The sequence below is a fragment of the Crocodylus siamensis genome, chromosome 8 (genome assembly GCF_052110815.1).
Source record: "Crocodylus siamensis isolate JL-2025a chromosome 8, ASM5211081v1, whole genome shotgun sequence".
In the NCBI taxonomy this organism is placed as follows: Eukaryota; Metazoa; Chordata; order Crocodylia; family Crocodylidae; genus Crocodylus; species Crocodylus siamensis.
The window spans coordinates 20,671,113-20,687,043 of record NC_143402.1 but is presented as its reverse complement, the minus strand read 5'-3'; the positions used below and the strand labels follow the sequence as shown (position 1 = coordinate 20,687,043).

Sequence of the window (15,931 nt, the reverse complement as noted above, 5' to 3'; positions counted from 1 at the left end):
TACAGGAGCTTCTTTTGAGGTGCTTAGTCATCTGCACCACACAATACTCCTATCTTACACAATAACAGAGAGAATCTTCCCTGGAACTTAAAGCGTGATATACTGGTGTTCGGGGAATACACCCAAGTGTGAGCAAGCACCACCACAGCAAGCTAAGGACATAATTTGGATTTCCTTTTCGTTAGTAGTTTCATCTTTTTTCAGACCATGATTCACAGTCAGTCATTTCCACCCTGTCGTCCCACCCATTCTGGATCCCATTTGGTTCTGCTCATGCAGGACAGTCCAGAGTAGGAACAAGGTCCCATGGTAGTTAAAAGGAGACACTGCAACATGTGATGCAAGAGCTTAAAACCCATAATGCGATGTAGTGTTGAGTATTTGATAATGTAAGCATGATTACCCTTCTTACATCCACACATAGTATGTGTATGCTATAATCTTGGCAAAAAAAAAGATTCTAATGAATTCTTCATGATACATTAGGCTATATTAGAGACGGTTAGGATTTGTCTTTTCTGGGGGATTTTTTTGTTTGTTTTCATTTTGTCAAATGCTCTTGGATTTTCAGCAAACTGAGATCAATTTATTTTATTGGAAACATATGCAAGGCTCAGATTTTTAGTGTTTAAATGACATTTTCAAAACAAAGTCATGAAAACTGACTGTCATGTATGGAAGTTTCCTTTTAGAAATTCCACTTTCCTTTTAAAATGGCAGTTTCAGTTTTCAGTCTTCAGCAAAAACATTTTGCTAGTGTTATTCCAAATAGAAATAAGTTTAGAATTACCTCCAGTGGTTTTAAAATCAAAAGAATATCTTACTGTCTCTATCTGTTCTAGCAACAGGAGAATATCACAAGTCATTGCAATAAGGTAAATGTTCTCCATTCATAAACCACTGTACCTGAACTACCATTCACCTTAACAGTGGAGTTGGTAGCATTTCCTACTGTTAAAAATTGACAGACATTTCCCATTACAAGATGCTTTTTTCAGTTGCTTCTAGGTTTGACAAAATTAACTGTATGAAATTATGTGTTCTGTTTGTAGGCTGGGTATCTGCCTTGGGATGAGTATTTCAGCCACAATGGTTTAGTTTTGTCTGAGAACAAGGATGACGAAAAATACATTGATTAGCTCATCTTAACAAAAGGATTGGAAATGTTTTGTTTGAAAAGCTCTTAGGACTCCATACTTTTGAGGATATTTCTACTTGTGTAAAGAAGGTGCCTTTTTCTGACCCCTGTAAAAATCCACCCAAACCTGGCCATGCTATAAGCTAGTTAAGAGAAACTCAAGCATACGCAGTAGAGAAGACTGATTTTAGCAGCCAAAGTCCCTGAAGAGTCTATCCTCATCGAGCATGCTTGAGCCTCTGACAGTTCCCACAAGCATTCATTAATGCATGCGCACCAGCCCAATGGGGTGACTTAAGTGTGAGGCAGGCAACCCCAGGCTCTTGCAGTGAAGCTTGACTTTTCTTGAGCTTGTTGCTCCCAGCTGTTCTGGATCAAAGTGGGCCCGGGCACTGGCACTGAGTGCAGGGAGCCTGTCCGGTTTGATGCCCCTGCTGCATCTGAGGCAGTGTGGAAAAGGCAGGTGCCTGATTCAGAGGAGGAAAACCAGGACCTCTACGGGGAAGAGGACAAGGAATTTGGTGTGACAGGTACTGTGGGGAAGGAGAAAGCTTGTGCCTGAGCAGTTGCAGAGGGCTGAGAATGGCTGAGTGGGTGGCAGCAGGAGGGGGCGGGGGGGCTGTAGTCACCCCCAAATTTGCCATAGCCTCTCTCCCAGTGCTGCCACCATATGCCCTGAGCGCAGCCCCAGCTCACCACCCTGCCAGAATTAGCCTAAGCACAGCCCCAGCCCAACCCCCACACTGAGATTAGCCCGGTGCTGCCCTGGCTCCGGTTTATACTCAGAGTGCTGGAGGAGGGAAAGCTGGGACATGTGGGCATACAGGCAAGCATGTTAATGGCAAGGAAACTGGGACTGAAAGCCCAGGAGACTAGGACTGGGGGCCTGTGAGGGAAGTGCAGAGGATGACTCAGAATCATTTTGCTGTGCAGGGCATTGAGATGGGGTGAGCAGCTAAGGGAATTAGCTGACCATAGTGGAATTGGCTGAACAAGGAGACTGGGTCTTTAAACCAACATCAGGGAACAGGGATGGGGGGGCATGGATCTGAGCAGGAAGTAGGGTGCAGGGAGGAGCACTGGGTCTGGCTGAGCATTCAGAGGTGAGACTGAGTTTGGACGAGTAGCTGGGGGAAGGAGTCTGAGACTGAAAACCTCGTTGTGATTGTCTAATTGACAAATGTCTTAATGCATCCAAAGAGCTGGCATTATGTTTCCCTGGGGAATCTGATTTCTAGATTTTCCTAACTTTTCAGTGCTTGACTTTGCACTCTTGATAACGTCCTTCTAACATCTGTGTGCCTAAAAATTGCCTTAGAGATGCCCTTTCAGAAAAAATTGCAAAACATGAAAGGGTAGAAGGCAAAACAGAAATACCCAGTTATAAAGAAACAAAGGATGCACAGTTAGCTTGAAAATCAAGTTAATTGTAAGCTGGGTAGATGGCCTCATACTGAGGGGAATATAAAATGGAAGGGGAAGCCTCCTGGAGTCTCTCTTCTTAACTCCGTCCTTTACTGTTGTTGGGTCAGCCCAACACCTTCAACTACTGTGCAGGCATTCTCATGATTTTCTGTGAAAGAAGGAAGGAAAAAAGCTCAGCAGCAGCAGCCCTGGATCCTAGAAGATTATATAGTGAGTGAAGAAGGGGAAGTATTGCTGACTTCCCTGCTGAGCCTGGGAGAGCAGGTCTGTCTCACTAGGCTGAGCAGAGAGGTAGCCACAATGCTGGGAGGAACGGAAAAGTTAGTGGGTATAGCGGTACTGGTGAACTCCTTCGTTTTCTGCTATGGTAAGTAATTGAAGCTAGGTTTTCCATTCAGAAAAAGCCACTGTAGAAGTTTGGGGGTGAGTGTGTGTGTGTGTGGTCTGTATGCACAAATATATGTTCCTGATATCAAAATTAAAATTAATATAAAAAGAATTGCTGTAAAAAGAAAACTTTCTGCCTAGAACTGGTTTGTTTTTCAGTCACCCCAATTCCAAAGGAGGTAAAAGACAGCAGCATATTTTCTTGTATGAAAATGCAGCTGGTATCATTACAGTACATTTAGTTTGCAGGAGGTAGAGCCAGGAGATGTTTGGAGGAATGTAACAAGCAGCACAGTATTAGGCAGCTGCTTGGGTCAAATGTAAATAGAGTTAGAATAAAATAAGAGTATTCAGCCTACTTGGACATGTTCTTCTCTGACATTTTAGCTTCCTAAAATGTTGTTGTGTGGCCAGAGTATTTCCATTCTTTTGGGAAGGACAGTTTTTCAGAATTATACTACCAGGAGGAAGAGGGGTGCTATTATAGCTAGCTAGAGTCATACCCGTAACACGCCTGCAGCAGATTCTGATATTAGCAATACTCTACTTATAATGGCATAAATAGAAATGGAATCTCAGCTTTGGATTTCTGTAGTGATTGAATTTCAACTTAAGCATGTGTGCATTTCACCAGTAAGTCAACACCTGATAGGGAGGGGCTTGGAAAATAGGATAAAGGAAAGTGTGTACATGTAAGTTTGGAAGCTCAAAGTTTCTCTTCTTTTCAGGCAAGGGCATTAGGTAGGAAGACACTAGTCCTACTTTGCCCCGATAAAGTAGCACTTTAGATTTATGTGAATTCCACTGTAAGTTATCTATTGTGTGCTGTCCTTAAAACTGATTTAAAAGTAACAAGCAAGGATCCTGTTTTTTTCTGATAAAAAATTCCCAAGTTTTAGTTAAAAAAGTAACCCCAAATCCACATTTTTCTGTCATTGAAATGAAACACCACTAATATATAGATATATAGAGAGAGGTGATTCATTTTAATCGCAGAAAAATGTGGATTTGGGGTTACTTTTTTTAACTGAAAATTGGAGGTGGGGGATCCTTGGCAATGAGTCATTCAGAAAAGGGTTTGTGCGAGGCTAAAAAATCAAATTGGACTTCGAGGAAAACTGTGAAGCTGCTTCCTAATGGAGCATTTCTCAGACAAACTACAAGGGTGCATTAGGGTTAGTGTGAATGATGTTGTGAACACAGAACTTGGAGTGAAGGTAAGCTAGCCTCCCAGTTCCAGTCCAGCATGCCAGGAGAATTCATTGTATAGAGATGCATATAGCCCAAAAGCTCTGAGGCAGATTAGGTCCTGTCCAAAGGGCTTGGGATATATTATTCCTACTCCCAAACCTACTGTTTTAAGGCAGAGGTCCCAAAGCTTTGGTCAAGAGCGTCCTTTCATTGCATCCAGAAATGGGGCATTGGGAATGAGCAGGGAAGATGATCTACAAGAGGATGTCCAACTCTCTTCTGCAATGAAAATAAAAAGGGTTGAACAGCTGAGCTAGTTTAGGAAGTTAGCTTTCCCATCCCTCTAGATGATAGAAGATTGTTCTCTAAAATATATGCTCCAGGTTTGACAAGCCCAGTTTTAATCAGCTCTGGAACCTCTGAGCAGCTACAACTGAATAGCAGGAATGATCTCCTTTTGGAAACAACAGCTTCAGTTGCTTTTTGTTCTCTTTCTCCCCCTACTTCAAGTAATGTCACCTTGTGGAGTAAACCACTGTAGGCAAGAATCAAATCACTCAGCAAACTACAGCAAATGCTGGAGCAAAATATAACAGCTCTTAAATAACTCACATTTAACAAACCACATAATGTAGGAAAGAGTAAAAAGGAATACTAAAAGTGAGCAGAGTAACAGAACTGAACAGGACAGCTGCCTTGTATACAGCAGTCTCTAAATGCATCTCCTACCCTCTGCCTATTTTTTGTAACGAGGAAGGGGAAGGGGGAAGGCAATTGAATGCAGATCAATATCAGGCTATAGGATGATCTGTGTGGCAGGTGTGACCTGGGGAACAAAGAAGTGTCTGCCTAATCAGAAGTCATTTAGAAAAGGAAAGGGTGCCCACATCAAAAGCAAACCTCCACTCACTGTGTGTGGTATGAGATTTCTGTCTTCCTCAGCAGAGAGGCTACAGGTCACGGGACAAGGAAATTATTCCCCTACTCTCATCTAGCAGAGATGTGCCATCCCTGTTAAATTGCTAACTAGACTTCAGCTTACATGGCTATCCTGTCAGAACTGAGCAGCAGGAAAGGCATTTGAGAAATCATTTAAATGAATAAGGGACATGTTTAATTATAGTAAAAGAGAAGTCAGGATCTGGCATGTTTGCATCATGCTTCTGATCTGTTTTGACTACAGTGCTGATTTATTCTCTGCCTCTATGCTGTATCTAGATACTTTGACACAGAAACCAAAAATTAATTCAGTATGATCACTTACCTATAAGAATGAACCTGCCTTAGACCTTGAAGGGAATTTTGCTCCAAGAAATATAGAGTTATGGGTTATGGTGTTAAAAGTTTCCAGCTATATTTAACTGTTTTTTAAGCCATGTGGTTCCCTCAAAATACAGCTTGTCAGGATAATGTGCGATTTGTCATTAAAAAATATTCCATGAACACCAAGAGACAATAGCCAGGTCATGTTTTTATGAAGTGCCAATATTGACTACTTCTGAAGATCTGGCCCTGTTTGAATTGTGCTAGTTGAGGAGACTACACTGTTTCAGGATCTTGCCTTCCATAAAGACCATCTTTCAGGTTTCCCAATCTAACATAAGCATTTTCCTTCTGGCTTCCTCAGACACTGTACTTGATTCATCTTAACAGTGGAGTTGGTAGCATTGCCTATTGTTAAAATTGTCAGACATTTCCCATTACAAGATGTTGTTTTCCGTTGCTTCTAGGTTTGACAAACTTTTAATGGTATGAGACAAAATGTTCTGTTTCAGACTGTTTTTGGCTCTTGCTAGACTCCTGACTTCTGAAACCATCCCTTGAATGGAGCTCTTCCCAGTGGAAAAGTTCCTATATAGCGCTGCAGTGCTCACGACTTCCTCTTTTCAAACTCTCTGTTTCTTAAAATTGCTGCAAATCCAAGAGTTAGTTCTCTGGCTTTTGTATGAGAATATCTCCATTTCCCCTTTCAATCCCAGGGTTCATCACCACTCTGCTCAAAGACAGCATGGTTTAGCACAAGACTTAATGAAAGGATTAAGGTAGAATCATCCTCCAAAGAATCCAAGTGAGTGTTTTTATCCACCTGCGCGCTGTGATCCCTCCTAATTTCCCCAACTGATAAAATTCTAACTGTTGGAGGTCCTAAATCCTTTAACTCATTCTCAGGCTACTACAAGACCCATAGAGACATTAGCTAAATACAGCCCAAACAATGCAGTGCTTAAGGATGACTGACTGTGCTTGTGACTTGTGGCTTACACGACTCTGGCTGGAGTACGTCCAGCATCCTTTGGTGTTGATCCTAGTTGTCAAGGATGACTGACTGTGCTGGTGGGTTGGCAGACTTCACTTGATGATACCTCCTGCATCCTTTGGTGTTGATGCTATTCTTACTTCTGTGTGATTTTTATGTCCACCCCTTATCTCCTGCTCCCTGCAGCCATCCTGGACCTGAATGGTACCCATGAAATGGATGGGACATGGAAGAGTTCGGCCACCTTGCAGTGCATCTACATGCCCTCAGAGAACTTTCAGCAACAAACAGTTGTTTGGACCATGGAGAGAGATAACACCCCAGTTACTGTCTTTCGAAGGGATGACTCTGGTGATCACATCCTGTTGTTACGGTACAGAGACCGAGTCCGTGTACCAAAATTTCCCCCAGGTGATGTCTCTCTTCAAATTGAGAAGCTTGAAATCCCAGACAGTGGACACTACACTTGCAAGGTCACCTGGAGAACCCAGAATGACAGCCTGATAACAAAGGAGATGACCACCACAATGAGAGTAGTTAAAGGTAAATTTAGTAATACAACCTGACAGTTGCATAGCTTTTCGCTAAAGAACTTAGCTGTACAGCCATCTTCATTGTTAGTGGGTCATGACGCTGCCCCACACCACAGGACTGGGGACAGCATTTGCATCAATTTTCAGGTGCCTTCTTGGTGATTGCCAGTGCCTCTTTGTAACCACTCACCCTCCCCAATGAAAAAATGACTCAGAGGGTACAATTTATGACTGTGACAGTACAGAGACTAGTCCAAGGATTTGGGGATATGGTTTGTGACTGCCCAGTTCTGTGTCTGCCCATGGCCAGCTTGACCCCCATTCTATTTAGCTAATGTCTCTATGGGTCTTGTAGTAGCCAGGGAACAGCTGGGATAAACTGTTTCCCCAGCTGCACCCTCTAGGACTTCCCCTATGCATCCCATGCCTCCCTTTGCATGGATGTTTGGAAAGGCAGAAAGATGGTCCAGAGAGCATTCTTGGGGTGTGAGCTGCATTGTGCTAGCAAGACAACTGTGACCTGAGCTCAGAAACTCTGTGTGGAAGGGGGTAATGTAAATTAATGACTGTTCACTCTAGAGAAGGGCATGAACAGCCATGGACCTAGTCCTGCACTGGCTTCTTTGTCCATAAATACCAACCTCTTGGGTCTAAATCAGAGGTTCCCAACCCTCGGGCCATGGCCTGCTACCAGGCTGTGAAGGGCTGGCTGCCGGTCTGCAGGAGGGTTGGCTGGAAGTCTGGAAGTGACCAGCATACTGTGGCATACTGTGGACTGGCTGCCAACCCTTTTTTATAAAAAAAAGTATAAAAAGGGGTTGGCTGCCAGTCCACAGTATGCTACAGTACACTTCTGGTCTGCAGTATACTGGTCTGTAGTTTGCCGGGCCACAGTTTGCTGGTCTGTGGTCTAAAAAGATTGGAAACCACTGGTCTAAATAATCCCAGGACTGTGGACCTGCTCAGAACCAAACCCCTTTGCCTCTGTCTTTCAGTTGTGGTGTCCAAACCCATCATTATACCTGGTCAACTGGGACTCACTGTGCCAGAAGGGGCTAGGGCAAGCCTGACCTGCTCAGCCAGAGGGTCCCCCCCTATCAGCTACCAGTGGTTCAAGGGGGGGCCGGGAGGCAGTACAGTGCACCTCAGCAATCAGGCTGAACTCGTGTTTGACCCCCTGCAAAACTCAGATGCCGGACAATACTACTGTCAAGCAGAGAACAGAGCCGGGTCCTTTGGCTCTCAGCAGAGTGATGTGGTGCAGCTGACTGTGAGAGGTAAATGCCCACAACTAATGCCAGTTGATCTGTGTAGAACATTGTTGAGCTAAATAAATCCATCAGGTTAAAGCAGAATTAGACATTCACATAGAATATGAGCCATGTCTTCAGCCCCACTGTTCAGGATAAAACTGCACAGACTCTCGGTGCTTGTTCTTCAGGGGTAGTCAGTCACTGGGTGAGGTCAGACAGACAGTCTTCACCCTTCCTTGAAACAATATTGCATTATGGGAGGTTTACAGATTCTGCCATATGCCTCTGCATTTACTTGTAGATTGGTAAGTGTGGGGGTGGAAGTAGCTTAACACACGGTCATTTCTTTTTTAACGCTCACAGAAACCACAACCACAGTACTCGGTACTGAGGCTACAGTGCACACCACAACCACACCTATCTTTGAAAGAGGTGAGGCCTCCTGTCTGCTGATTAGAGAACAATTTGGAAGTGCTGTTTTCATCACGATTGTGTGTGAATGATGCACAGAGGGAAAGGGAGATGAAGGGGTGGTTTGACAAGTCTACTTACTGGTATTAAAAATGGCATCTGCATCTCAGGCTAGCAGGGCAGGTGGCTTGGAAGTGACCATGCCCCTCTGCCAGGCATGTTCTTAGGCTGCTGGACTAGCAGGTGACAGCTTCCATGAGATGGCAGCTATTCTAATGTCTGGGAGGGTCATACCTAGGGGAGTCATGGATTTATTTAGCTCCAAGTGGTTGGCATGAAGTTAAGGAGGGGTCATAAGTCCTGCTTTTGTAACTCCTAGATCTTGGAGTTGCCTTGTACTTCTTCTATCTGAAGTGAAACAGCCCACAGGATAGCAAAAGAAACTTCACAGAGAGAGAGGAAATGGCTAGAATTGCTGCCGATCCTTAAGTGGCACTAAGTGGAAAGTTGAGGTGGCCTCCATAACTGTAGCTTTGGATGTGTTCAGTGGCCCATCTACAAGCTGCCAAGTCCTCAGTGTCATGATGGGCTAGCATCACCAGGTCCATGCTCTCAAAACACTGGATCACAAGAGGGACCTGCAACTGTCACTAAGTGTGTGGCTGGGCTGTGTGGTCATGAGTGCACACCTGGGCCAGGGTCAGAGTGTCGGGGAAAAGAAGTCCTTTGTTAATCCTGGAACAGGTTAAGCATGTCCCCCCCACCACCTCCCTTGTCACCCCAGTAGAAGCTTTGCATAGTTGTTAAATAGTCATGCATGGGTTAGCACCCTGCCAGCCCAGAAAGGTCCCTCACCCAGACAGCCCCAACTCCAAGGGTATTTCACTGATTATTTAGGCAACTGGGGAAGTGTCCTCTAGTCCCACAGCTACTTCTTTTAGACCAAATTCTTTTTTTTTTCCTGATGATGAAAAGAAGATTTGGAAACCTGTATTGACATCTGACTCTGACTCGATTTGCAGATCTGAGTACAACAGTGGATTCTGGGAATGATGTGGAAAGGAAAATCCTGACTGGAGGTAAGTGAAGAGCTTCTGAGGAGCTGACAGGGAGGTCAGGAGTCCAGCAGGAGGACTAAACCTGGCACTTGTGTGGGGAAGTTGTGGGGAAACTGTATCTTGGCTCAAAAATTTGAGAACATCACATTCATATTCTGAGGTGCGTCTATACTGCACACTGCAGAGCAATGTAGAGATATCCAAGCCGGCTCTAATCAAGTTGTCGAAAAGCAGTACAACCACAGTTACACAGAGCCCAATGCAGGTTAATTTGCCCTGCTTCTCAGGAGTAAATTTTTTAAATGTGATGCTCTGGATTTTCTACATTGACATTGAGGGCTACCCATGAAGTCACCCAGAACCAGCCTGAGTCATGTGAACAGCCCTTCCCCATTTATTTCTTACTCCATAGCCTGCACCCAACCTATCCACATTGTGCTACTTATTTCATGAGTATGGCACTGAGATGCACATCAGGTTCCCTTGGGGAACCTTTCTGTGATTTTCTCTGAAATCTACTTGTCTCTCCCTCTGGGTTTGTCTCTACCTCTGAGCAGCAGAAAGAGGAAGAGGGAGTGCAGAGATATCATAAGTCAGGAAGAAATAATTGTGGAATTACTGCAGGCAGATTTCCTGTGCTTGAGGCCTGCACATCCCAGTACAGGCATACCTCCTTTTATTGCGCTTCACTTTATTGCGCTTTGCAGATATTGCTCTTTTACAAATTGAAGGTCTGTGGCAACCCTGAATTGAGCAAGTCTATCAGCACCATTTTTCCATCGGCGCCATTTGGCTCAGATGATGGTTAGCATTTTTTAGCAATAAAGTATTTTTTAATTGAGGTATGTACATTGTTTTTTAGACATAATGCTATTGCACACTTAATAGACTACAGTATAGTGTAAACATAACTGTTATATGCACTGGGAAACCAAAAAATGCGTGTGACTCGCTTTATTGCGATATTCGCTTTATTGTGGTGGACTGGAACCGAACCCGCAATATCTCTGAGGTATGCCTGTAAATGCCAAACACATTACAGAAAGGCATAGGCTGGGAGGTGAGGATGTATGACATTGATCTCATACTTGGATGTTCAGCAAAACTTTCTGGGCTGGACTGGATTGCCAGGGGTCCCACTCAAGGGTGCAGATGGTCCAAACAAGTTATCTGAGATACCTGCAGTAGTAGTACAGAGCTCTTTTGGGGCTAATGTCACCCCCTTGACCCATTTGGAGTTTTGTGTTGCATCCAGTATGTGAGTTGGTTCATTTAGACCTAGGAAACAGTGCTTTATGCTACAGTGTACAGGGCTTACATGGAGAGTTAGGGTCAACTGTAGGTTAGTGCCCAAGCCTATGCCCAATAGCCAGCTAAAGTGTAATCCCCTAAACATGGCCTTTAGTAGCAGCAGTCCAGTATAGACATATCCTGTTTGCTTAGACGGTCCCCTAAATAGTGCTATCTTTCTCAACTTCCAATCCATGAGGCTTTATTCTACTTCAGTCAGCACAGTCAGCGTCCAGGGGAAATGTCCATCATCATGGCTCTAATTTCTGCTTTTAATTGAAAATCATAACTGGTTCCTTGTCTGAAAAACCTGTTCTGTTTAGATCTAGGTGCCCAGAGAACTGGCCTACCCCTGTATCTCATTATCCCAATTGCTGTGCTTTGTGCCATTGTGCTTGTCTCTGTCATTGCTGTCATCTTGTGCAGAAGAAAAAACAAAAATGGTGAGTATGGCACACAGGGTACTTTGGGCTGTTTTGTGTGAACAGGCTGGCTTTGCATCCCATGCTCCTGGGATAGATGCCTGTGGTTCATATTCTGGCACTCCCTTGCAGTTTTGAGATCTGCATATAAACCTCAAGTTATCTAATCAAAGCATTTGAATGAAATTGTGTGTGGACTCACGGGACTAAATTGTGAACTATACAGAGGCGAAGAAAAAGATCCTCTTGGATGCACATGCTGGGTGTCTCTCTCTCACTCAAATAGCATCTTCCCAGCAAGGCATTAATTGCATTGCACTCCTCCAAGATATGCACCAGATTCATATACCTTTCTCAAGATTCATATATTAAACACTTGTATGTAGCCTGAAAGGAATAATCTGACATGCCTTTTTTGGGAAGGACAGTATATAAATCCAATGAATGAATGACTAAATCAGTGATTCTCAACCAGGATGCTATGGCACCCTGCAGGGCCTTGAGATCCTTTCAAGGGTACCACAGGTTGCTATGCAATGCTGGTACTGTTAAGTATGCAAAAAGGAGTCACAAAATAAACCCAGAGTTTTCAAATAGGAATCCATATTATTAAAAATGTTCTGACCTATTACAGTCTTTCTGCCTTCCTTGCAACATAAGAATTGCTCTATTATTTTTCTTGAGTCAAGAAAAGAGCTGGCATTTTCTGAGGGGTGCCTTGGATCTGAAAAAGTTGAGAACCACTGAACTAACTAAATAAAAACACTGCTAAAATATAGGGGTGTAGGTTGTAGCTATGTTGGTCTAAGAACAGGTAGACAAGGTTCTTTGGGTGAATCTGATATCTTTTATTAGACCAACTTAAATAGCTGGAGAACAATTTCAACTGCTGAAACTTCCTTAGCCTGATGAAGGGTTTTTGAACCTGAAAGCTTGCTTAAAAAATGTTCTCCAACTATTTAAGTTGGTCTAATAAAAGATATCAGATTCACCCAAAGAACCTTGTCTCTGCTAAAATACCACATTTAGAAAACAAATCAAGTGAGATCATTTCTTAGAAATGAACACTAGAGGGCAGTTATATTCTTTGCTAGAAAGGAATTGCCCAGTTAATCATAATCCCTCTGCCTGTTTCCTTAAATGTTAGTGTTTGGGTTTTTTCTGGGTAGGCACAGTGAGTCTAGGCCCAACAGAAAGAATGTTTCAGTGAACATTTTGGTAAGGGTTACTTCAGTGTCAGATAACTGAGAATGTATCATTGTCAATCAGAAGTGTCATTCAAGGGGGTGCACCATGACCTAATGAGGAAAGGACAAGGATGGGAGCTAGGATCTCCTGGTTTTTAATCCCAAGTAGGATGAGTCCGTTAACAACTCTGCCTTGATTTGCCCCATCTAGAGCACAGGATTAACAATACTTCCCCACCAAACAATGTCCTTAAGTGGATTCATTAATTAATATCTGTACAGAACTATGAAAAATGATGGTGCTTTATGAGGGTCAGTAATAATATCTACTTTCAATGGTCATTAAAATAGGTTAAAAAGTTTGGAGGAAATGAAAATGCAAAATACTAACATTTATCTTTGATTCTGTTTCAGATCACCTCTACGATGTAACATAGTGAGTATAAATTTTCATCGCGCCAATGCAGGAAACTCTTGGGTTGCAATAGTTAAGACTGTGGCAACACAACTATTTGACAAGTGACAAATGAGTGGTTTGTTTAGTTATAAGGGAAATGAGGGTGAATATTTTCATGGTACATTTGAAGAGAATTGCATAGGTCTTAAGACATTTTTCCCAATGTTTATCCAAAACTGTATTTTTCTGAACTTCCTCCCCCTTATTCCTAGTTAATAACTTCTTGCTTCATCCTAATCTTAAACATGAATCTCAGGATGCTGCTCTCCCATTCATGCACACAAGCTGCAAACTTGCAAATCCTGACAATCAAAGCAAAATGTTAGGTGGAACTACTTATTCAGAGGCAAATGAAATGATCTCTCTGCAGTGTTATGTTACAGTGCACTGTTCTGCCAAAAAGAATCTGGACTCGTGGTAGAGGCGATATCTTTTATTAGACCAATTAGATGTTTGCGAAAAAAATTCTGCCAAGGAAGTTTGTATGGATTGTGATAAAGGAAAGGTCAAATTCGGATCCATTTAATACATTTCATGATAGCCATACTCTTTATTGATTGCACCTTAATTTTAAAGATGTTGACAGCTACAGGCCATATTCAGAATTAATGCAAGCTATACGTGGCCTTTCAGTTGTCATTTGTTCAATAATTGGTAGCTGATTTAATCTTCAGGGGCCAAATTCTCTACTGGTATTACTGAGTGTGATAATGCTAGCAGCAAACTGGCCTCAGAATTACCAGATTGCATTGCTGCTTCTTTGTGTCTTATTCTCTTATTACCAAACGTCCCTGGTAGACATCAACTATAGCTTCCCAAAGTGTCCCTGGATTAACATCTGGAGTCCTCTCAAACAGCAGAGGACCAGAGTTTGATCTCATCTACTCAGAGATAAATCTAGAGTCATTCCTCCGAAGCAAGTGGAATGATTCCCAGTTTATGCTGAGGGAAATGAGACAAGAATCCAGGACAGCAAAGCAAAAATGAGAATCTCCCGGCTCCTCCCTCTCATTACTATTTTATTTTTCTTTGCCAGTCGTAACTGCATACAGAGCCAGAGGAGAGAGACTTGCTCAAGAGAGAGTGGTGGGTGCCTCTATGAGGAAGTACATTTCAGTGTCGAAAACAATTATGTGACTGACCCAGTGGAGAAAACCGACTTTGAGAAACTCAGCAGGAGAAAAAGCGCTGAATATGAGACCCTGGTGAAATCGATGGAATCTGAATATGAAGTGGGGGGTGTTTAATAGAACACAAGCTTTTCCACACGTGCAGCCATGCAGAAGATGGGGTTGCAGAGCTTCAGGGGTGGCCAAACTTATTTTTCTTGTCTGCCTTTTCCTCTGATAGATATGCTGAACTTGTAGCTTTATTTGATCGGGGCAGCTGATTCGCTCGCCAGCTTTTCACTGTATGAAGCTCTTTCCATTGGTGCAGAAATCCTCAGCAAAATGATTCATGTGAACATCTGGGAAAGAAAGGGTCTGGGGAAGAGGTACACAAAAGCCAGGAAGCTGCCAGTTGTGGTAACATAGGAGACTGATGTATCTAGCAAATGCTTATGCAACCGATAGAAACCAAATCTGCAGGAAGAAGTGTACACTCCCCTGGTTAGGAACTTTGCTTAGAGAAAGAAAATTGTCTGCTTCCCCTATTACAGGCACTGGTTTTACAGTTGATTTGCAATCACATCTTGTCCCCTAGGTTTGGGATGGAGATGGAGACAGTAAAGAGGTCAGTACGGGTTAACACCCAGGGTGTGTCATTGGAGTTCACCATTCATTAGAGGAAGGAACAGTCATTTTTGTAGATGATTTTGCCCTTCCTCTTTTCTCCCAGAAGAGCAAAGGTAAGGTTGGGGGAAATTCTACCACTTCAGTGTAGGGAATGGGAAAGATGAATTAAATATAATGGTAGCATTTCAAAGCATTGGTGTCCTGAGCTGCCCCTTAGGGAACAAGGAAAGGCTCAGTCTAGTGTCTGAGCAAGGGATTGGGATTCAGGATGTCCTCAGTTCCAATACAGGTTCACCATGTGGTCTTTGGGATGCAACCCTGTCGGGTTTAATTCTAGTGGAAATACCAAGACTGACCTATCTCACAGGGATGTTGTGAGGCTTTAACATTTGTAAAGTGCTTAGTATTTTTGTATTCACCTGTGGCAAATACAAAGGGCTCAAAAGGAATCTCGACTCTGACTCATTTTTGTCTTCATGTCTCTGTGATATTGGATTTCATAAACCCCATATCCACCTGCCACTGAAGTGATAGACCAATGAGTTTGAGTACTAAAGGCTGCCTGAGGGCTGGGCCTGGAGTTTGCTAAAGTCATCAGTCATCTCTGAGGTGATCTATGAAGTGGTATCTTTGTACTGAAAAGTACCCTCACCAACGAATCCTTCTCGATTGACTGCACAAGCCTATGCCATCTTGGGGAAGTTGGGAGTGAGAACAAACTTGGTCTTATACAGCAAAAAATTACTTCAGAGGGGCATGTAAATGCTACTAGTAAGCCAATAAACGTCACTGTTTGGTAACACAGCAACTCTAATCTAGTTCCTGTCCATGAGGATAGGAGTCCACACACAAAATCCACCAATGAAACTGGTGACCTACCAAGCAATGGGGTGAGGGAGGAAGCGCAGGGAAAATGGCCAAGAAAATATTGAACCTACTGATTTTAAATTATGTGAATGGTGCCCAGATACTACTGTGATCAGGGCCTTAAAAATATATGTGGTAGTTAGATGAACTGGTCTGGTCATCAGAAAGCCCAGGGAGTAGCAGAGCATGACACAATCATCCTAGAAAGGGTCCGAGCCCTGTGGAAGGAAGCATGCAATGCCTGCTAGCTGAGCTGGACCTACAGCTTGGCTGGGCAGAGAACAGTATCAGGTCTAAACACAGGTGTATCCTCTAGCCG

The 15,931-nt window shown here is 43.2% G+C and overlaps 1 protein-coding gene across 3 annotated transcripts; it reads left to right on the top strand.

Annotated features, from left to right (window-relative positions):
* The first annotated feature begins 2,700 nt into the window (after positions 1 to 2,700).
* Positions 2,701 to 15,188, top strand: VSIG4 (V-set and immunoglobulin domain containing 4). Of its 3 annotated transcripts, XM_090061226.1 has the most exons (8): positions 2,701 to 2,930; positions 6,585 to 6,941; positions 7,927 to 8,208; positions 8,548 to 8,616; positions 9,618 to 9,674; positions 11,267 to 11,386; positions 12,967 to 12,988; positions 14,046 to 15,188. In XM_090061226.1, exons 1-8 carry the CDS (start codon positions 2,864 to 2,866, stop codon positions 14,254 to 14,256), a joined length of 1,185 nt encoding a protein of 394 aa, XP_089917352.1. In that variant the 5' UTR covers positions 2,701 to 2,863; the 3' UTR covers positions 14,257 to 15,188. The 3 variants fall into 3 exon arrangements, with proteins under 3 accessions (XP_089917352.1, XP_089917353.1, XP_089917354.1); XM_090061227.1 differs by lacking the exon at positions 8,548 to 8,616 and having other exon boundaries at positions 2,702 to 2,930; XM_090061228.1 differs by lacking the exon at positions 7,927 to 8,208 and having other exon boundaries at positions 2,705 to 2,930.
* The last annotated feature ends 743 nt before the right edge of the window (positions 15,189 to 15,931 follow it).

What these genes read in the sequence shown, in the direction of transcription:
- VSIG4 (XM_090061226.1), top strand. Translation starts at nt 2,864, where the DNA reads ATGCTGGGAGGAACGGAAAAGTTAGTGGGTATAGCGGTACTGGTGAAC. An exon ending in AAGGAAAATCCTGACTGGAG is followed by an intron (nt 9,675 to 11,266) that starts GTAAGTGAAGAG and finishes TGTTCTGTTTAG; the next exon opens with ATCTAGGTGCCCAGAGAACT. An exon ending in CAGAAGAAAAAACAAAAATG is followed by an intron (nt 11,387 to 12,966) that starts GTGAGTATGGCA and finishes ATTCTGTTTCAG; the next exon opens with ATCACCTCTACGATGTAACA.